The 22,619-nt window shown below is 38.8% G+C and overlaps 1 protein-coding gene across 1 annotated transcript in view; it reads right to left on the bottom strand.

The window, feature by feature from the left end:
* Window positions 1–2,610: 2,610 nt before the first annotated feature.
* Window positions 2,611–22,619, bottom strand: part of LOC137502342 (zinc finger protein ZFP2-like) — a 63,681-nt gene continuing 43,672 nt past the window's right edge. Inside the window, exon 5 of the mRNA XM_068229347.1 lies at window positions 2,611–3,892. Coding sequence (XP_068085448.1) covers window positions 2,611–3,892 — 1,282 coding nt within the window. The remainder of the gene's footprint in view (window positions 3,893–22,619) is intronic.

Here is a 22,619-nt window from a genome sequence, read left to right as displayed (position 1 = left end):
ACCTGCAATTCATAATTGTCACTAATTGCGCTACACTACAAGTTTTCGGAGACGCCGAGGTGCCAGAATCTAGTCCCGCAGGAGTTCCTTTGCATGCCAGTAAATCTACCGACACGAGACTGATTTATTAGACCACCGTCAAATACCACCCGACTGAGCAAGGAACGAACCTGACAAGTTCGGACCAGAAGGGTGGCCAGCGTCTCAACCGTCTGAGCCACTCAGCCTGGCGAGGAAAAATATCTTCTGTGTCATCAGCTCATAGAAAATAGGAGTAGCCAATAATTGTTTGCGAGAAATATAATGTCCTAATTTAGTTTTCAGTACAATCCCCTGTGACAACTGTATGGCCATAAGAATCTTTATTTCGTTGTTATTTGTCCGGAACCGGTCTTAATATTTCCTTCGTTTTTTTACTAAACTGAGTTTTATGTGTGATTTTCTGCTGGGCATCTTTTGTCTGTACAGTTATGTTCTGTCATTCCTCTTCATCAAAAAACTGAAATATTGCGCTCGGTTTTGTTTTCCCTAATGTCTCTCCCACTACATCACGATGGAATTTTGGATCTAAGCAGGATTTTCTTTAGGCCACTTTTGGTCAAGGTTGATGAATGTACACTGGTTGGACTATTATCAGTATTATCGTCACAGCTGTCCCTGTCATGGTTCCTACTTGAAATTGACCGAACACGTGTTATCTCTTCCGCGACTGCTAAACAATCGCATCGGCTTGGCTCGAACCCTGTATATTCGAGCCTGCAGTACTTGTTCCAGGTAAATTCCTGTCACCTGGGAATTATACTTCGGCAAACCTTACTTCATAAAGATCACTATCTTCCCCACTAAATTTCAACAATTTCGTTTATCTTGACCCGTAAATGGCATTCCTCTGAAGGTGGGAACCGGTGATTCCTTTAAAATATTTTAGCGGAAAAGAATTAAATAGAACGCTGGTCTCTGTAGTTTGGAAGAACATCATCAAATACGTCTGTATTATGGAACACACGCGTGCGATAATAGATGTTGTGTAACTCGCAGTAAACACACACGCCAGTCGTCAAGAAAGAACCCAGGAACTCAATGTCACAGTTCTTAAGTGTGATGCGAGAGGTTTATTGCGTATCATGATCTACAGAAATACCTTCTACAGCAACATTATTTCATCCAAGCTTCACCGCGTGGTTATTGGGCTTTAGGTCGTTCTTGCCCGGACGTATGTGGCGTTCTTTATGATGCAAATCGTTGATCACACATTGGAATTGTGAGAGCATGGTTGAAAAATTCCCATCACAGGGCAGACTCATCCAGAATACGCTGCTGAAAAAAGAAATAAACCTCTGCAGGCAGGTATTTTTGAAGATAATTATAATCTCCGAGCAAGAGACTTGTAGCCACGGATCTCGACGCATCGCCAAATCAACGGGTTAAGTTACATGATACTCTGAACAATTTATAGCATTACTGAGCACGCGTTTGCCTTCAAACCCATATTCGTTCGCATGTGAGCTGTTACACTGACATTCTGGGCTGTAGGGTTTGTCACAGACATTAGGATGGTATGGCCCTTGCCTGTATGAGTTCGCATGTGAATGGTTAGATCGACAGTCTGCCTGAAGGATTTGCGCAGATATTGCAGCAGGGTGGCTTTTCGCCTGTGTGAATCCAAATTTGCTCTGTATGACTGTCTTTCTGGCTGCAGGATTTGCCGGAAACATTGCAGCAGAATGGCTTCTTGCAGGCATAAGTGCACTAGAGATATGCTAGGTTGGCTTTAATGATGCAGAATTTGCCACAGACATTGAAGCAGTGCTGTTTCTCGCCTGTGAGAGTTCGCATGAGGTCTGTTAAACTCCTTTATGCCTGAAGGATTTGCCACAGATATTACAGCAGCATGGCTTCTCGTCTCAAAGCGTTCGAATATGAAATGTTAGATCGCCTTTCTGCTGAAGGATTTGCCGTAAATATTGCTTCAGTGTGGCTTCTCGCCGGTTTGAGACCACATGAGTACTATTAGATTGAGTTTGACTCTGAAGGATTTGTCACGGACATTGCATCTGTGAGGATTCTCGTCAGTGTGAGTTCGCGTGTGTTTCGAGAGTGCATTTCTATCGGTGAAAACTTGAATACAGAAACTGCAACAGTGTGGCTTCTCACCTGTGAGATTCTTAAAGTAATCTGTTCGACTGCCTTCCTGTCTAAGGAATTTGCCACAGGCATTGCAGCATTAGGAACTCTTGCCTGCGTGATTCCGCACGTAAGCTGCTAGATACGCTTTAATGCTGAAGTATTTCCTCTTCTGTGTGAACTGGTGAACTGTACGACTGCCTTTCTGGCTAAAGGATTTACCATAAAAATTGCATTAGTATGGCTTCTCGCCTGTGTGAGTCCGCACGTGCACTGCTAGGACGCTTTAATGCTGAAAGATTTGACGCAGACACTCTACAAGTGTGGCTTCTCGTCCGTGTGAGGCCGCACGTGAGCTGCTAAGTACGCTTTCATGCTGAATGATTTTCCACAGACATTGCAGTAGTGTAGCTTCTCGCCTGCGTGAGTCCGTATGTGGGCTGTTATATTCACATTCTGGCCGAAGGACTGGCCACAGACATTGCATCAGTACGGTTTTTCGCCTTTGTGAGTCCGCATGTGGGCTGTTAGATTGCCATTCTGACTGAAGGTCTTCCTACAGACATTGCAGCAGTATGGCTTCTCTCCTTTGTGAGTCCACATGTGGGCATTTAGAGTGCTCTTCCGACTGAAGGTCTTCCTACAGACATTGCAGCAGTATGGCTTCTCGCCTGTGTGAGTACGCATATGGTCTGTTAGACTGCCCTTGTTGCTGAAGGACTTGCTGCAGATATTGCAACAGAGTAGCTTCTCTCCTGTGTGAGTCCGGGTGTGGGTTGTCAGGTTGCTTTTCTCGCTGAAGGACTTGCTACAGATATTACAACAGTTTGGCTTTACGCCTGTGTGAGTCCGCATGTGGGATGTTAGACTGCCCTTCTTACTGAAGGTCTTCCTACAGACATTGCAACAGTGGGGCTTCTCCCCTTTGTGAGTCCACATGTGGGATGTTAGAGTGCGCTTCCAACTGAAGGTCTTCCTACAGACATTGCAACAGTATGGCTTCTCGCCTGTGTGAGTGCGCATATGGTCAGTTAGACTGCTTTTCTTGCTGAAGGACTTGCTGCAGATATTGCACCAGAGTAGCTTCTCCCCTGTGTGTGTCCGGGTGTGGGTTGTCAGGTTGCTTTTCTCGCTGAAGGACTTGCTACAGATATTACAACAGTTTGGCTTCTCGCCTGTGTGAGTCCGCATGTGGGTTGTTAGATTGCTTTTCTGGCTGAAGGACTTGCTACAGACATTGCAGCAGTATGGCTTCTCGCCTGTGTGAGTACGCATATGGTCTGTTAGACTGCTTTTCTGGCTGAAGGACTTGCTACAGACATTGCAACAGTATGGCTTCTCGCCTGTGTGAGTACACATATGGTCTCTTAGACTGCTTTTCTTGCTGAAGGACTTGCTGCAGATATTGCAACAGAGTAGCTTCTCTCCTGTGTGAGTCCGGGTGTGGGTTGTCTGTTTGCTTTTCTCGCTGAAGGACTTGCTACAGATATTACAACAGTTTGGCTTCTCGCCTGTGTGAGTCCGCATGTGGGATGTTAGACTGTTTTTCTGGCTGAAGGACTTGCTACAGACATTGCACCAGTATGGCTTCTCGCCTGTGCAAGTCCACATCTGGGCTGTTAGATTCACTTTCTGGCTGAAGGATTTTCCACAGACATTGCAACTGTGTGGCTTCTGGCTGAAGGATATATCACGAGGACTGCTCCTGAAACAAGGTGCTCCACCATCCGGAGGTTGATGATCTGCGTAGCTCACCTCGGGTCTCGATCTACAGTGAAAAAATTAAAACGATGTTGCCAATAGATCAACAGTCAACTCCACTACAAGTCTTACACTGGCGAAATGCTCCTACTGAAGATTCCACTGACAGAGAGCTTGTTACTCATGAACATCCCATTCCTGGGGTTTAACGTCCTATGAGGTCAAATTCAGAGTGAAGTCGTAAATTCGAAAAGGTCTCACTTTTACCTAAATGTGTTGAGTCTTTTGTCTCGAATCACGATATCACGCGCAAGAAACATCTGACAATTTAGGAACGTGTAATCTCATAGACAATTCCATTGACAGAATGCATGAGAATAAGTGGTACAGCCTGAAAGGAGAAACACAAACTCTGTAATCCGCCAAACATTTACCTATTGAAATTCGTATGTCTGTTCTCGAACACGAAGGACAGAGTATGCTTTGGGGATTTCGTCTTGTTCAAAAAGTACTCTGCGGTTTGTGGCAGGCGAGTAATAATTTTTGTAAAAAAGCCCTTGACCTTGAGGTTGTTCGAGAGAGAATCTCAATGTTGGAGATATTAATAAAGTTGAGAACATGGTTTTCCGACTGTCAGCAAGATCTACTGAACAATGGAAAATCATTTATAAATATTAATTACAGTCGCACAAACATACGCATTGTATTTGTACATTGTTACCATATCATTGCCGCATTCTACTACGTCAGAGTGTGCAGTTAACTCTAAACACATAGCTTGGATATGCAACCAAACACAGTCGACATACATATAGACGGACGGTAGTAAGAACAAGGAAGTTCATACTTACTACCATGTACTACATCATTCTACGTCTTAGTTACTGTCTTTAACAGCAGCATGGAAACCACTAATCCAGATAAAATCCTCGAAAAGCTGAAATATAACGTGCAGATTACAGCTTTCAGTTTCACCTCCAGATACTGCTGTGTTAGATATTATGATGGCGACAAGGAATATGGCTTTGGTAGCAGCGTTTTATAACAATTTTCTGATATAATGAAATATTTGAACCCAAATGCTGACTGTCACGCCCTTGACAAGAGTTCCTCTAACACTACAGCTAAAAGGAGCACAAAAATCAAGGCTTGAGCTAAAATTAAAGATTACAGGACATTGAACTGCACCGCAGTGGATATTCCTACTTTGTAAAGGAAGGAAAGAGATTCCTTTCATTTCAAAAACCTCAAGGACAAAGTGATTATTTTTAGTGGAATGATAACATCGTTGGGCAGCATCCTAGTTTGTGCATGTCTCCCCACCGCAGAGTAGTTCGAGATATTCTAGGAAAGAAGAGCCAGAAATACAAATTTCTTGGTTAAGGGTGAGATTCCCTTAAGCAGGCACGTAGGAAAAGACGATCACGCAGGCCAAAATACATCGTAAGATGAAGTGATATTTCCCAATTCACATGGGCCGGTGGAAGGCATGACTTGCTCACAAGTAAAGTAGTAGGAGGCTCGACCACGTGGACACATGAAACGGGGTCATTGATTCCAGATACGACAGACTAGACCACTTGAACACCACACAAAATATTAATACTGCCACCACAAGGCAACAGCGGGCAGAGAATACGACAGTGGTTTGAATGTCATACATATTGTTGCATATCATACCAAGCAAAAGGTACAATATTCTGTGGCAATTCTTCTTTACGTGATTATGTGATTTTTGTGACAAGTGAATTATCAGGTTCTCAATTAGTTTTTCATTCTGTACTGATGAATATACTCCAAGAACTATACTGAAATTCAAGTCACGAGCTTAGGAAATGTATCCTTCCGCATGTGAGCACGTCCCCTGTTCCACCTTCCCGTCTCGTCACCGTTCTCCATCTCCGCCACAACCAGGTTATCATTAACGCCGTGCGTCCATCTGACAAGCACAGTACTTCATTCTGAAATAGTGAAGCATCAAACGAAATCACTTCCTTTCACACAGCTGTCCTTTGATTACGTCCCATACCTATTTATTCCTTTACTGACCATGTAAAATCTACAGATTACTGACGAATACCGAGGCAAGAGAAGCAAGGTTTATTTTTATTTCATAATGCAATTTGTGTGAGGCAATGGAGACTGTCAGTGTCAGTTTCTCACAGTTATAACCCGTGAGTGGGATTGCAAAGTACACTGTTTGAAATATTGTAGTCTCGTCATTCGGAACCCATGATCCTCTCATGACAACATTTCTGCAGGTAGAGGGCGATTACGAATAAAAAGTACACATTATTATTATTACTATTATTATTATTATCATCGAATACGCCAAGGATCATATTCCCATACCGTGTTAAGGCCCTTCTTGTTTTATTTACGGCGAGTGCTGAGCTGACACATCGATCTTTCGCTGGAGACTTGGATTTTCCGTGGAGTTTAAATTCCAAGCGAGCGGCGTAAACACTGTACACAAAAACGCCGATCAGCTGCGCGGTCTTCTTCACGTCTTCCACAGTCCACAGTGGATTCTAATCTCGTAGGCTACTGTAAACGTTTAAAACAATTTGGTTTAGATTTTCTACAATATTTTTCTCCACTTTTGTTAGCTTTAAAGTATTTCACAGGGGACTCAAGCGTCACAGCATCACACACGCCTTGCTCACAGCTGGCAGCCATTATGAATACTGAACAGTGAACACGCTGTTGCAGCCAGTATTGCCAACAGTTTTCTTGGATCCATCTTCAACATCACACATATTATGCAAACTTATCAGCAGTGGAATGAAAGTACACAGTGCAATAAGATATCAATATCGTATTAAATAATTATTATTTTGCTACATACACCACTGAGAACAATAACTATTCATAGCCTTCTACGTATGAAACATAAGAGTTGGTAACGAACCCGAATAACATACAGCCTGTGATATATTTTCCATATTTATACAGGGCAAAAAATTTTATTCATCAAGTCAGTTCACAAGAATATCTAACCAAACTGAAGAAAGCTCCTGACTTCAGGAACAAGTAACAAATCTAGGGAAGTATTTGGCGCTGCGGAAGCCTTTTCACCGACCAGAAGTCTGACTAACATCAAAGGGACCACTTTCGATACGGAACAGTTGGCAGAAGAGGTACTCTACCTTTATGGAAGTTGATGCAGAAAGTAGCGTAGCATTCCTCCTCCAGAGGAGCGGATGTAAAAGACGTCTGTTCTCCATCTCCGGAGCGGCGTAACTACCTGCTGTCATGAGCTATAAAATGTTTCCTAACAAGCTGCCCGTAAAATAACACCATCACATCATTATGGCAAAGTCTCATGGAATCGGAAACAAAGGTTAGGGCGTCCCCTGGAAGGGGCGCGCGTTGGCAGGGCCCAGTCAGCGTGAAAGGTATGCAAGGTTTACCATCGCACGGGCTGTGACGGCTAAACAAGCGAATTATCCCATCCTGTATCGCATCACTTTACTAAGTCTGGACGAAGTAGCGAATTAGCCACAGCCCTTGAGAGAAGGCATGTAGGCATCTGTAAGGTGCAGAAGAAAAGTTGGAGTGGGGACAAGTTTATAACTTATGTGCAAAAGAACACGAAGAAGTGTGACAATCGCTTGATGTAACTCGTCTACGTTGGGGACAGAAGGAAATTCCAATTTTTCAGTGCAACGCTGCATAAACTGGGCTGAGCACGAAAACCTGATGGACACGTCGGATGGATAAAGGAATACCACACAGCCCATGGAATACTCGGGTATGGACAGAAGAACGACGACGGCCAAAAAAAATCCCAATTAAGCAGAAACTAATCATCACGAACAAATAGTACAAAAAAACGATACATCCTTGTTAGACAGAAGGAATCTCAAAGATGTTCTAGATGTTCCTTACGAAACCGTTATAATGCAACATCGACCAGTCACCTGTAAGCTGCGGGTAAAGTCACCATGATCCCAAAAATTCGCAGGAAATGGACCAAACAATCAAATAGTGGCGCCTGAAGGAGGAGGTCGATGTTGTTGCGAAAGTTACAGTGCCACAAGTGACCATAGTTGAAGTGAGCCGGACTAAACTGAAAGACACCGCATGCTCTGTTCTTGGAACAACTAAGTCAGGGCGACGACGACGAAGGTTTAACTATGACACGTGGCTTCGGAATGACGATGTTAAGGATGCAGTACGGTTGAAGGAACAGCTGTACCACGCGGTTCTTACTCATTGGAATGCCTACAAAGCAGCCAAAAGTAATGTGAAGGAGGTTAGTGCCATAGCAAGAGCACACCGGTATGCAGGTGAAATTTGGTACGCCAGAAGACGAGCGGGATATTTAAAGGCTAGTCAAATCAAGGCAACGAAAAACGGAAGCCAACGTTTTTACAGCTTCAAAGAGGAAACAGATGATTTGCCACTCGACTGGAAGGAAGTGCGAGAACGCTGGCAGAACTACTTTGACAAAATTTCCATCTTGGAATTTCAGTATCTACCTATCCAAAACACCTCTGCTGTTGAAGGTCCAACGAAGGATAATGTCATCAGTGAGGTCCAGGCTATGCTGAAGAAAATGAAACCAGGTAAAGCCACTGGCACCCATGATCTTCCGGCAGAGTTTTGTTTCTCTCAACTACGGGATGCAGAGTGTGGCTAGAATGAGCTTTTCAACCTGCTCATCAAAGAAGGTCGAAAACCAACAGATGGGTAACGGAATATCGAGTCAGAAATAAGTGAAATCCTGCCAATTCTTCTAATCACCGCCCGATCAGACTTGTGAGCCACGCAATGACAATTTCCGAACAAATCCTCGACAAAAGGATTGGCGATTTAGCCAAACTCAACACCAGCCAAGCTAGATTGGTGTAAAATTTTGGCACAACAGGAGCAATCCACGCTGCAAGGCTCTTAGTTGTTAGACATAGTGAAAAGAATAATAGCAATCATCTCGACTTTCTGGACCTTGAGAAGCCCTTCATCAGGTACCTCAAGAGCTTACCTGGTCAGCGCTACAAGAATATGGCATTCCAGAGCACATTATTAAGGGGGCACAATTGCTCTATATAGAACCAAGGAGTTACGTTCAAGCTGCCGCAGGAGCGTCTGATGACTTCCATAGAACGGTAGGAGTCCACCAAGGCCGTGCCTTATCATCACTGCTGTTCATTCTTGTGATGGACACCATTACATCAGACCTGCAAAAGCCAACACCATGGACACTTCTCTAAGTTAATGGCGCCATTTTGTCTGCAGAGAATAAGTTTGATATCCGCGTCAAACAGAAGATTGCAATAATCGACTGGCGCAATATGTCCCACGCCTCAACAAAAAGAAGACATAGTCGAGAAGATGAAACCGTGCGTGTTTCCGGTGAAAATACAGCACAAGTAGAGAAATTTGGCTCCACAATCTCTGATGATGGCGACTTACTGATGAAGTCACCTTAAGGATATAAAAAGCCAGGCTGAAATGGAGAATAACAACGGGCGCGTTGCGACCGTCAGATGAAGGGCCATCTGAAACCTAAGATCTACAAAACTGTTATCTGCCTTGTCGTTTCCTACGGCAATAAATGCTGGCCAGCTACAAAAGAAGTAGATCGCAAATTAAGCGTCATGGATACGAAGATGATTATTAGGAAGGCTGGCATTACTAGACTGAATCACAGTCCAAATGATGCTATTATGAAATGTTTTGTTGTTGCACTGATCCAGAAGAAAATTGAGAAAAGCCATGTGCACAGGTTTTGGAATGTGTTGCGTGCAGAGGACGATATATAGTTAAAGTCAGCGTATACACAGGAAGTCTGTGAAAAGAAGCGCAAGGCACGAACAAGACAGCAAAGGAAAGATACAGTGCACAACGACCCGAAAGCCGAGAATACATACAGACATGGCCCGAAACCTAACTGGAGACAATGAATCACGACAGCGGATCATCCACCAGGCAGGACTAACACTAAAGAAGCAGAATAACAAAAAGCAGACATGAATATTCTACTATGAAAAATGGGATATGATGGATATTTTTCACATCCTAGCATTCAACGTAATATGTTCAAATTCTCTCTCCTAAAGCCTACGTCCAATATTTATAAATGACTTAGTGTTTGAATGACAGAGTACTTCTCGATTTGATGTTTAAGCAACTATATGAAATGCATTATAAAAAAATGAATAACTGAACAAAATAAACATTTCAGAATGATGTGTGTTAATCGGGCGTGACAGAATAGCCGTGGAGGAGTCAGTCAGTGTATTCTGGACTGAACGGAAGTTCGTCTTAGACAGCAGACAATCAGATTAATCAGTTTGGTATTTTAATACGGTCAAGTCTATAATTATGAAGACCATGGAGGAGTGGCAAAAATGGCTGGTTCAGGACCATGTGTCTCTAGACATGAGTCTCTTCACTAATTATTTAGCACAGGGCAAAGTGTCTCTCCACAAACGGAAGGTAACCTTGTCACTAACTGGTGAGATCACGGCCATGTGTCACTACACAAATTAAAGTTAACCTCATCACTAACTGCTTAGCTCAGAGCTATGCTCTCTCCACAACAGGAAGGTAACCTCATCACTAAGAGGTAAGCTCAAAAATATTTGTCTTTCCACAAGTCAGCAATTAGGAAATTTTATTATCTTCATAACCTTTTCTTATGTAATTCAGTACCAAATTAACATGGCAAACCTTTTAGACATTTAAGTTGCTGCATGATATTTGTAGACTGATGAAATGAGAGTCAGGACAAGATAGCACCAGAGGTTAGATATAAAAAGTGGGAAGCAGTAGATACAGTAAGACCCGGTCGAATGAATCCTTCAGAAGCATCTAAAACATACGATAAACAACGGACTAAACTACGTGGACAATGGATTATCCTCGGCCTTGTATACCAAGGAAAAAGTATACACACAAAAGGCTTGCTGCTTTGCTGGTTGGAGAGTGACCCTGCATGATATATGTTTAGGAAGAATGCTAAATTAATCTCCATCCAAAAATAGAAATATGCATTGTGAAATAATTATTTTGTGTGAAAAGTATTGATAAGCAACATTCTTATTCGTGGTCATATTACAAGATTGTTTTCTAACGTAGCCTACTGTGTCCTGTTACACAAGAATTACTCAGAAACCGGAGAAATTCAACCTCAAAGAGTTGACGTATTTGGGCGTTCCTCAGTTGTGTGCATGGTTCTAATCTGACTAATGAGAGAGTGCACTGGGCAGTTCTCAGGAATTAAATGAGTATTTCTTGCCACTGGTTGTGAATGTCAGGATAACACAGCGCCAGATGGAAGATGAGTGGGAAGCAGTCAACGCATCACGTAACAGACGAGGAGACTCTCACTACCCACAAAATCAAATAAGCCTTTCAGACTTCATAGTTTCCATCAATAATCTGGTTTGAAGTCAACCCTTAAGCTATGACTAGCCATTGCAGAGGCTGCCAATACAAGGGCGCGGCTAAGAGCACTAACCCGAGCTTAAACAATCATTTCCCACGGATTATCAAAGATCGTTTCACACAGTAACCAAAAAAGGTGTGACAGCAATAAATGAATTAGCAAGTACTCCATTGGCACACCTACAGTTCGAGAAACACTACTGCATTAAAGGTTTGAATATAGGATATACATGTGTGCTGCTCTGTTACGTCACTGATAAAAATAATTTTGAAATAAATTTATATTAGATTATTTTTTACCTACTTTTACGAGATAATAAATTCACCTGATGAATTCTGGAAATTTCTTATGCAACCTGCACAAAATATAAATCTTCTATTGTAGCTATCCATTTTATTAGTTTATATTAATTGTGTTAATATGTTTCCAGTCAACACAGTACAAGCACTTCACTGACAATGAGCACTAAAATGAAAAGTGGGGAAATGGCGACATTCAGCAAGTGTGACCGCAACACTGGAACAAAGATAATTCACTACCACAATATCTTGTTATGCTTAAAACCATGTGGAAGTTTTATTTGAAAACTATGTTATTTAAGATGTAGGACTACTGAACTGAACGTTTCATTTCTACAGCAAATTATCTGCTTTGGTGTTCACAAATGGAGGAATTTGACTTAACACAACAGAACTGGAAAGTTTAAAATATGGCATTCTTTGTGTTATTGCACTATTGAACTGAGCCATAAATATATTGATTAATGAAGCTATGTTATTTTGGAATCATTATATTGTGTGCAATGTACATAAAAAATAACAATCTTGAATTTGTATATTTATTTTATAATCTTCAATTATGCCTCTTTCTGTGCACCACTCTTGATACAAACATACAAAATTACTGAGAATATCTGGAGGTGATAGTTGCAGATGGCATTTCAGATGATAAAAATGTGAACAAATTATTCGGTGACAGTGAAAGAATGAATACAGCTTTCACCCTTACTTAAAGGTATAAAACTAAGAAACAATTCTAGGTTCTGTTCAACCCAATCAACACACATCACTTTACAAGTGAACTATTTATTTAGGGACATGTTTCGTCTCTAGTTGAGACTACATCAGCCATTAAATCACATGGTAAATTACAAAACTCTAATTAGACACTCAAAAAATGTTAAAAAATGGAAGAACTCAATATCTTTTTAAGGACTATTTGGGAAATGCAAAATATATAAATATATACTTAAGATGCATTCCATTTTATTTGCGACATGACATTGGAATGAATTCCATTCTAGAGGGACCAGCCATAGGGGGGCCTCAAGATGAGCTAAACACAACTAAATACAACTTTTCATATAAAAGGATTTCTTTATGTAAAGAAATTTAATCTCTTTTCTTAACCATAAATGGTTGACCTTGTTTTGAATTGAAAGGTGAAACTAAGATGATATAATTTTTCTTTGGGAAGGTTTTGAGAATTTGGGAATTACTTTGCTTACTAGACATTTCTTTTAAAATACTATGTCTTTTAAAATTTTTGCTAATCTGATTTTGCGATTCATGAACCTATTTAAAACTTCCTTACCCTGGTTGGCTTCATTAGTACAATTCACAAACTTCATTGTGTAGATATTTCTGAAGTGTATTTGTTTAAAACAAATTTAAGCACAATTTACGAATATCACTGTGTAGATCTGTATTGACACAGTTAAAACTAACAAACAATGCTAGGTTTTGGTCCACCCAATCAATACACATCAAGTGAACTATTTATTTAGGAACATATTTCGTCTCTATTTAAGACTTCATCAGCCAAAAAATCACGTGGTAGATTACACAGACCTCAAGATACAACTTTTCATTTAAAAAGGATTTCATTCTGTAAAGAAATTTAATCTCTTTTCTTAACCGTAAATGGTTGACCTTGTTTTGAATCGAAAGGTTAAACTAAAATGATATATTTTTTCTTCCTAAATAAACAGTTCATTTGTAAAGTGTAGTGTATTGATTGGATGGAACAAAACCTAGCAATGTTTCTTAGTTTTAACTGTGTCAATACAGATCTACACAGTGATGTTCGTAAAATGTGCTTAAATTTGTTGTAAACAAATACACTTCAGAAATATTTAGCTCTACCAGAGATTTTTTGTAGATAGATTAGAAAAAAACTACATGAAGTGTCATTAAATATGATCTAAAAGTTCCTGAATATTTTAGATAAAATTAGCCTATATAATTTTAAGATATTAGTGTTTAAATGTAACAATTTAAAGAAAGGATTAAACTGATGAAAACGGCCAGTTTTCGGATATAAAACATCCACTACTGAACACAACTCTGAATAGGTGCTACATATTCCATACTGTGTAGGGTATGTGGTGTACGTACTTTGTTTCTTCTTTGATGTTTGGTACCAGCTGGTTAATTGAACCCGGATCTGTGAATATTTCCTCCTTAATACCTTCGGAAGGCTATAAGTAAAAAATAAGAAAAGTATAATTAAAAGGGAATAAAAATATATATGACTAAACAGAAAATAGCTGAGAAAATACGTTTCATATTCACACAATAAGAGTCTAATTAATTTATCTTCGAATGTAAAAATATAAGAATGGAAAGGAACAGTGAAATCAAATTGAATCAAATCAAAATCACTTCATTTTCAAAAGAGATATCTACCGCGATGGCAAATGGTACACAAGAATACATTATTGACAAGCACTAAACTTTAAATTAAGAAAAGAAGACATGTTCCTAAAACACAGTATTATACAATTCACACGAACAATTTTTGTATTAATCACACAGCTCATGCTTAATAAATTTATATTATTTACAAGATTCTACACATAATATCTTCTGTACTTACAAATATAATCAACTCATATATATTATGTGGACTTACTTCAAATAATACTATAAAACTGCTGTAAGATTGAAATATACATTGCATTTATTTATTTATTTCCTTTTTACCCATTTTGGAACGTAACAAGCATAAGGACCTGCTGCATCTTAATCAGAGCTCCTTTCACCACTTCTAGTGATAAGAAAGATATGAACATGAAAATGAACACATAATAGAATAGCAGTAGGCAGGGTAGCAATAGAGAAGGAGGAACACAAAAAGAACAAATACTATCTCCAAATGCTTACCCAATACCATTCCTTGCTTCCTTTTCGGTTTCTGTTGATCCCTATTTCCACATTGACTAGCTATTTTCTTTATCCTCGTATATTCACAATCCCCGGTTCCCACCTTTCCATATACGACTCGTTGCCTCTTTGTTCATTTCCATAATCCTATTTAGTTTCTTTCCCTAAAGACCTCACTGTAATATAAAAGTAAACCCACATCGTTCCTATCACTTTACTAACAAGTGGACAACTACAGAAATATCCATCAACCCTCTCTCCTCAACACATTAAAACCATCAAGCAAAATACAATCAATCAGTCTATCAATCAATCTATCAACCATGAAATCCATCAATCACCACTGATCAGCATTTAGGAAGGTGGCAGACTTGTTTAACAGTTGTTGAAAAAAAAAAGATTGTGGAAATTTATGAAACAACTCTCTTGGTAAATTATTTCAATTATTAAATCATCTTCATACAAGCCTATATTTGCCAAAAATTGTCCCTTTGAATTCTAACTTATCTTCATGTTGTGACCTTTCCTACATTTAAAGAATATGACTTAAAATTATTGATAACTAACATAATTCCAAGCCATCTCTCCAATGACATCTGAGAATATATTGCTTAGTCAAACAGCCTGTCTACTTTTTTCCAAGTCCTCCCAGTACAAACTTCGCAATATTTCCGTAACAAAACTATTTTGTCAGAAATCACCCGCGAGGAATGGAGCTGATTCTGTGGATTACTTCCTGTTCTCTAATCAAGTAATCCTGGTGACGGTCTCATGCTCTAACTGAGGCCTTGCTGGGGATTTATGTTCCCTCTCCTTAACAACCTATAAATTACCTCATAATTTCATTAAGAGATCCATAAATTTTATTTTCAATCTTCTTTCGGTGAATACCTCAATGAAGATCTATCCTTATTTCAAATACCTAGGTATTTACAGAGATCCCCATGAAGAACTTTCACCCCATCAACACAATAATTAAAACAGAAAGGACTCCTATCACACAACCTGACATTCCACCCCATTTGCCACCTTACCATTGCCCAATGTCACTCTCACAATCCTGTCAAGAGCTTTATATATGCCAATCGTGATATACTTGACCTCCAGAATCTAAAATGCCTGCTATAATTTGCTGGAATCCAGAAGATGAGTTGCAGTGGAGTAATGTTTCCTAAACCTGAACTCACTTCTATCGAAACGGTTAGTAATGGTGTATAACATAATCTTGAAGAATCAATACTAAGAGCGTGCATCCAAAACCAGTCAAGATGACTAGAGTGTAATTATTGGTTATGTTTATCAAAATTTTATTTATACGCAGGGTGTTACTACACCAAATCTTAATTCATCTGGTACAGCTGCTGCATACATCCAATTCAGCCTACAGATTTGGTTCTATATCTCAATCAATTGACTATAGTATATGCCCAGAAATATTACCATTTCTAGTTATATATTTTTTTAACTTATTTGCAATGCCATTTTTATTGTAGGTCCATGTGGAGATGGAAATTAATTTCAAAGGACTGGGTGAAACTGTTAACTGCATCAGGTATTGTAAAAGGACATGACCATAACATTCGCGACACGACCAATGCCTCATTAGTGATGGGTGCGATGCCTATTTGCTGGTGAATGGCGATACGCATCGTCTAATGGAGTATACTCATTCCCATGTTATATATTTGGCACTCCATAGTGTGTCATTCCACTATTTCAGAAATTAAGCTCAATCGAATTAAGACGAACGCGATTTCTAATAATGAAGTCAGACACAATGAATAAATTATATAAAATCTTAAGGAATTTGAGAGTAACGCAAAGTCGGAATGAATGAGATCGTGATGGCAGTGACCAAGACAAAATTGATATTCGAATTGTTAAAACAAACACTGTTTAAAAATCACAAATAAAAAGCTAACTCAAGGGACTGGACGTGTTCGGAGCAAAAAGCTGCATAAAGCATATAAGATATTAATAACGAGAGAAGAAATCAAGAAAGGAAAGATATTTATAACGTCTAAACAAGAATTTAAGAGTTGAACATATAAAAAGATTAAATAATACGCGTAAAATTTTGAAATACGAGACTTACAAATTGATTAGCAGTGGCATATAAAAACTACGCAGTTAAGGCCGTGACTATAAAAGCAGATATTCGATACATCGCAGCTTAAACGATCAATAACTAGAAAAGCCATTCTATACGAGATAAACTTGAAATGTTAGCGGCCATATTGGAGATCTGATAGCAACTGAGATTATACGAAGCAATATTAAGCGGAATGAAGAAGTTAAATTATGTTAGAAGGCTTTCGAAACGAAACATGTCACGGCTGATTTCATCGATGTATTTCGTCTTTTCAACCGAGCTTATGAAGGAAACCATGGCTTTCTAAGGAGATTTGGGATTGACTATCTGGATGATTCCCAGCTGGACCGACATGGCAGAGATGACCCCCTGGTTCCCAACGACTCCACGATGACCGGGCAAGCAGGGTGACCAAGTAACATATATAATTCCGGAAAGCGACGGAAAAACATAATAAATAAAATTAATAAAATAGAAGGATCGATAAATGGAAAAAAAGGTTAATGTTTTTTTAGTTAAAGGCCAAAGTAATAGATATGTGTTTAGTGTCTTCAGAATGATTTATATGATATTAGGTTCTCGCGAGAGATTTGTATGTGGCGAAGATATAAGTCTTCATCACAAATAAAAGAACCCCCAGTTTGGGAATGTAATAAAGTGATAATAATGTTTAAATGGGAGCAAAGAGTTCCAATTAGCCATATCATGTGTGAGGTGTATAAGAGGAATAATTTTAGGATATTCGATACGTAATACCAACTGATATTATGATAAGTAGAGGTTATATGTTACCATAATAAGTTAGGATATATGTTAGATTTGGATATTATGGCCGACTGAAGACATGTGAATGTTATTTAAGAAGATATTAATCCGATACGACGAGTATTTGAAAATAAGGTTATTTAGCGTCATGCCATATATATATATATTATATATATATATATATATATATATATATGCTAACTGTATGAAAGAATATGAGGAGATACGAGAAGAAATGAGTTATATGTAGATATTATGATGTTATATGAAGAAAGTGGAGGATATATTGAAGGAATAAGTAATTCTACGACGAAATATGAGATGTAAGTGATGTATTTGAAATGTTAGGAAAGATATATTGACGCACAGTGAGATCATACATGTTCATTACCAATGATAATATATTGTCCGAGAATCCATACCATATGTTAATGACGACGTGCTAACACATACATGAAATGTTATTATAGATTAAGATCATCAAAGGGAATTCAGATAAGATTGATTTCATTACTCACTTGGATGTTTCAACCTGATACTTCTACTCTGAAATCACATTTTTACCAAAATAATGATGGCACACGTAGGTCAACTTGGATAGTTATTACTATATTGTATAACAAATCTAATTTAAAATAGATATTACATAGTGTCTTCAAAGATGATTTTCCGTAGCGAAAATACTGCCAATAACACGCATATTAGTTCATTTATTGTATATTTGCGCATATTTGAGAATATTATTACCTTGTTATGTACGTCCAATTATGATTTGCGTTTAATAGTGAATGAATATCAAATATGATGATTGTTAATATTACAATTAATTTGAAGAGAAGCAGATTTGTGTTGTCGATTGATAAACTAATTTTCCAGAAGCATATGTTGCAGTGCTACGAAATCAAAATAATATTTTCCTAACAAATCTTGTCCTAAGGAAAAATTAACGAAAACTGCTGAATAGAATGATTCTTCAGGTCAATGTAACCAATAACTTCCCAACGAATTTTATCACTTTCTTTATGTATGCTTAATTAAATATAAACAATAACTAATTTCAATTGCGATAACAACACGATCATTGAAAATAATATGAGCCTACATGGTGAATACATTCCAGAAAAACACATATCAATCAATTTCCAAACGTAGTTCCACAATTTATATTTTTTATCTAAAATGCTAATAGTTGAGATTTATATGATGTGTTATTTGAAGTTTTCTGTTATAGCAAAGTCAACTTAGAGCTAAGTGGTTGGATTATCGGTTCTCTTGAAGTTCAAGGACACGTCAGATGGAGACGTCCATTAATCTTGATGAGAGAAATATTTAAAGTATCAGCGTTGTCTGGATCCCACGTTTAAAATATTAGTGAAGATTGAAATAATGATCCCTGAGATCAGGTCGAGATATCCTTAGGCACCTATTCTGGACGCGGGAAGGGCGTAATACCTTTCTGAATCTGTCAACATGCAACACCGTTCATAGCAACAGGGCGTAATAAAATGCAGTATATTCTGGACTTCAGATGCAGTGGCATCTTTCAGACACAGAGTATGCCAGTGACTTCCCTTCATCTCATCCATGCTGCCTCTATCATAATTCGCACTTCTACAACTACCCCACTATCAGTCTATAGGCGAGATCCCAGATACATGAAGCAATTCGGATGGAGCCATTAGATGATTAGATGTTCATTCTAAGGTAGTAATGTGAGAAACAGATATCCCGAACTTCACCTTGATACCAGAGTGTCATTCTTGGTCTACCAGCAAGTGAACAGAGCAGAACAATGGTGTACACATCAACTTCACTAGCCAACGTAATTTTGCGGTAAGATAGAAAATATGTAATTCTTATGGAAATCGCTGCCCTGATTCCGAAAATGATGTTTTTTTCCTATCATGTTTAGTTTTGACGCAGTTTAGTGTTTTAGTATCTGCATGAATTCGTAAGATGTAATGTTGAGAGATGTTCCCGCGCAACTTTTTTTAGAATACAATTATGTGATTTGATTTGTTATAGTTTGAATTTTATTACAGGTTTATTGCTGTCTAAATTTTCATTTTTTAGTTCGGGGTTTCCTGGTAAATGCATGACAAACTCAACCAGATACGCAATGGACCGCGAGGTATGTAGGATTGAAGGTAAGACAGTTGAGCGTTTGCCTTTCATCTTAGAACACTTGAATAAACAGACGTATTTATGATGGACTGATAAAGCAGTTTCCTTTCAAAGGTAACAGTGTTGCTTGAGACGGGCTCCAAGAAGTACTGGTACGTGTTTAGTGCGTCTTGTAGGCCTATCGTGTGCGCGGATTTAATTTCAAACTGATCACTAATAAGCGAAGTTGTAGTGTTTTAACACCTTCATGGCTAGTGTTTCAGAGGTGACCAGAAGACAGTGTAAACAAAGTCCTCAAAAGTTTTGTTACATTTGTGGAGTTTGTGTGTTGGAGTCCAAGGTGCGTCAAATAGACTTGTTTGTAAAGAAACTTTATTTTTCTTACTTCAAATTGAAAGTTGGGGACCAAGACAAATATTTTGCACCTCATATTGCATGCAATACCTGTGTTGAGGGACTACGTTACTGGTATGAGGGCAAACGAAACTCAATGCCGTTTTCTAGACCCATGTAATGGCGAGAGCAAAAGAACCATTATGACGACTGCTATTTTTGTACGACCCATGTTGTCGGTTACAATAAGAAAATTAAAAACAAAATTAAATATCTGATTCTCAAGTCAGCTATTCGACCAGTTCCTCATGGACGTGACTTACGTGTACCTACACACTTGAGTGAGGAAAGTAGCAGTTCATTGCAATCTGACTATGAAGAAGTAGATTTCGAACCACATCAATATGACACACCTTCAGACAAATTCACGCAATCCAAATTGAATGATCTGATAAGAGACTTAGAGCTAACTCAAGAAAAAAGTGAATTACTTGGTTCAAGATTGCGCTCAAAGAATATGTTGGTACACGGTGTTACATTTTCCTGGTACGGAAATCGTGACAAAGAATTCAGAAAGTATTACACTCAAGAAGATGAACTTGTATTTTGTACGGATGTTTCAAATCTTCTACGTCAATTGGGAAAGAAGGAGTATGATCCTAGTAACTGGCGTGTTTTTATTGACTTTTCCAGAAGAGGTTTAAAGGCTGTTTTGCTTCATAATACAAATGTTCTGGCATCCGTACCACTTGCACACTCCACAAAAATGTCTGAAACATACGAGACCTTAAAGTTGGTGCTTGAAAAAATTAAATATCACGAGCATGGGTGGCAAACTTGCGGTGATTTGAAGATCATTGGATTGTTGCTGGGACAACAAATGGGCTATACAAAATTTCACTGTTTCCTATGCGAATGGGATAGCAGGGCACGGGATAAACATTGCGACACAGTGAACTGGCCGGAAAGGAAACAACTACAACCAGGATCCAAAAATGTCTTGAATGTGTCTCATTGACCGTGAAAAAATTCTATTTCCACCCTTGCGCACCAAATTAGGATTGATGAAACATTAGATAAAAGTAGCCTATGATTTCCATATTTATCCACTAAATTTCCCTCATTATCAGAAACAAAAATCAAAGAAGGCGTATTTGATGGAGCACAGATTCGTAAACTGATCAGGCATAAAAATTTCACAGACACGATGACCAAAATTGAGAAAGAGGCATGGAATGCATTCAAAATATAGTGACTAAATTCCTTGGCAACATTAAGGTTCCTCAATACAAAGAAATTGTAAGGAAAATGTTGGTAAAGTTTAAGGAACTCTGTTGTAGTATGAGCCTTAAGATTCATTTCTTAGCTTCGAATGTGGATTATTTCCCTCCAAATTTAGGAGGTGTCAGTGAAGAACAAGGTGAAATGTTTCACCAGGATCGCAAAGATACAGAACGAGCTATCAGGGACGCTTGGGATGTGAATATGATGGCCGATTACTGTTGGTCGATTGCACAAGACGACCCTTCTAGAGATCATTCAAGAACTTCAAAATCCCGGAAATTCCATGGAAAACGGAAAAAAGACTGAGGTGTGAATCCAACCTGCACGTAATGTACAAGTAACAAAACTATGTATGTTTAACCAAGTAATTTTAATTCAAGGTACGGTTATATTAATTTAAAAGCAACTGTACAGCCGAAACTAAATAGGCGCTTTATGCATCAGTTTCACGAACTTCAATATACATTAAAATATAATACAAACCATCTACTTGCTTACAAAGCAGCTTTTATGTGTATTTAATGCATGCAAAATATGATTACGTTTTGCAAGCTGAAATTTACATGAATATATCAACTTTAATCAATACTAAGTATCAACAATTTTGCGTAAGAACAAAATAACATTTTGTATAATTGCCACTAAACCAGACGTGATACGCCAAAACAATTTTTTTTCAGACTAGTTTTTCATTGAGAAGCTCTCCGGGACGTTGACGGAGCGGCGTACACAACCTCTGGTGTTCCTGTACATCAACTCGATCCAAATTATAAGCATTTCTGGTACACTATGGTCACGAGTGCAGACCAGATCACACGGTGTGGAACACGGTCGAAAGTCGTTTCAAGGTTAAGGAAGGCAATACACAGTATATGGCTGCTGTTTCGCTCAGTGCTTTTCAATTTGTATTCTGGCAGCGAAAATTGCTTGAGTTGTTCCAGCACCCTTAATGAAGAAGCATTTGTTAGCAATAATGCCAACGATTTCACCCAGTCAATAATGACGGGTAACTCGAAGATCTTCTCGTGTGCAATAGGGGACAAACTGGACGGTAATCTGCACATTATTCTGGATCATCTTTTTGCTTAAAATTAGGCAGAAGGATGTTTGTAGCCCAGTGATATGGAACAGAGCCAGAGTCAACTCCGGCACTGAACAAGCTGGTCAACCAATTGATAATGAGTTCTTTAAATTACTACAACTTTCAGAAGTTTGCTGGGAGGTCGTGTGGTCAGGGCGCCTTTTGGTTCTTCATACTCTTGACGGCACTCCCGACTTCCTCTGATGTGATGCATAAGATAAGACATACCATCTGGAACAGGGTGATGTGGGAACTCAATGCAGGAAATCTCTACAAATGTAGTTCTCAACGTTTGAGGATTCCGTATCTAACCTGTAATCACTGGTCATCTTTGCCTCTAATGCAGACAGAGTGCTCAAATTTGGTCAGCCGGAAAATAGTTTTCTTTTGTTTCCAGTGGTGTTCATTGTTTATACCGTCAAAAAATCAAGGACGCCCCTAGTGTTACATTAACTCATTTGTTCCCAAATTATTTTCTTTTTATCTTTTTGATAATTTATTATGCTTTTGCTCACAGGGGATCCCAAAACTGCAGTAATTGTGTTAAAATTATCT

Source organism: Anabrus simplex, chromosome 10 (assembly GCF_040414725.1).
Source record: "Anabrus simplex isolate iqAnaSimp1 chromosome 10, ASM4041472v1, whole genome shotgun sequence".
Lineage (NCBI taxonomy): Eukaryota > Metazoa > Arthropoda > Insecta > Orthoptera > Tettigoniidae > Anabrus > Anabrus simplex.
The sequence above is the reverse complement of the archived record's forward strand: the minus strand, read 5'-3'. Positions and strand labels throughout refer to the sequence as shown.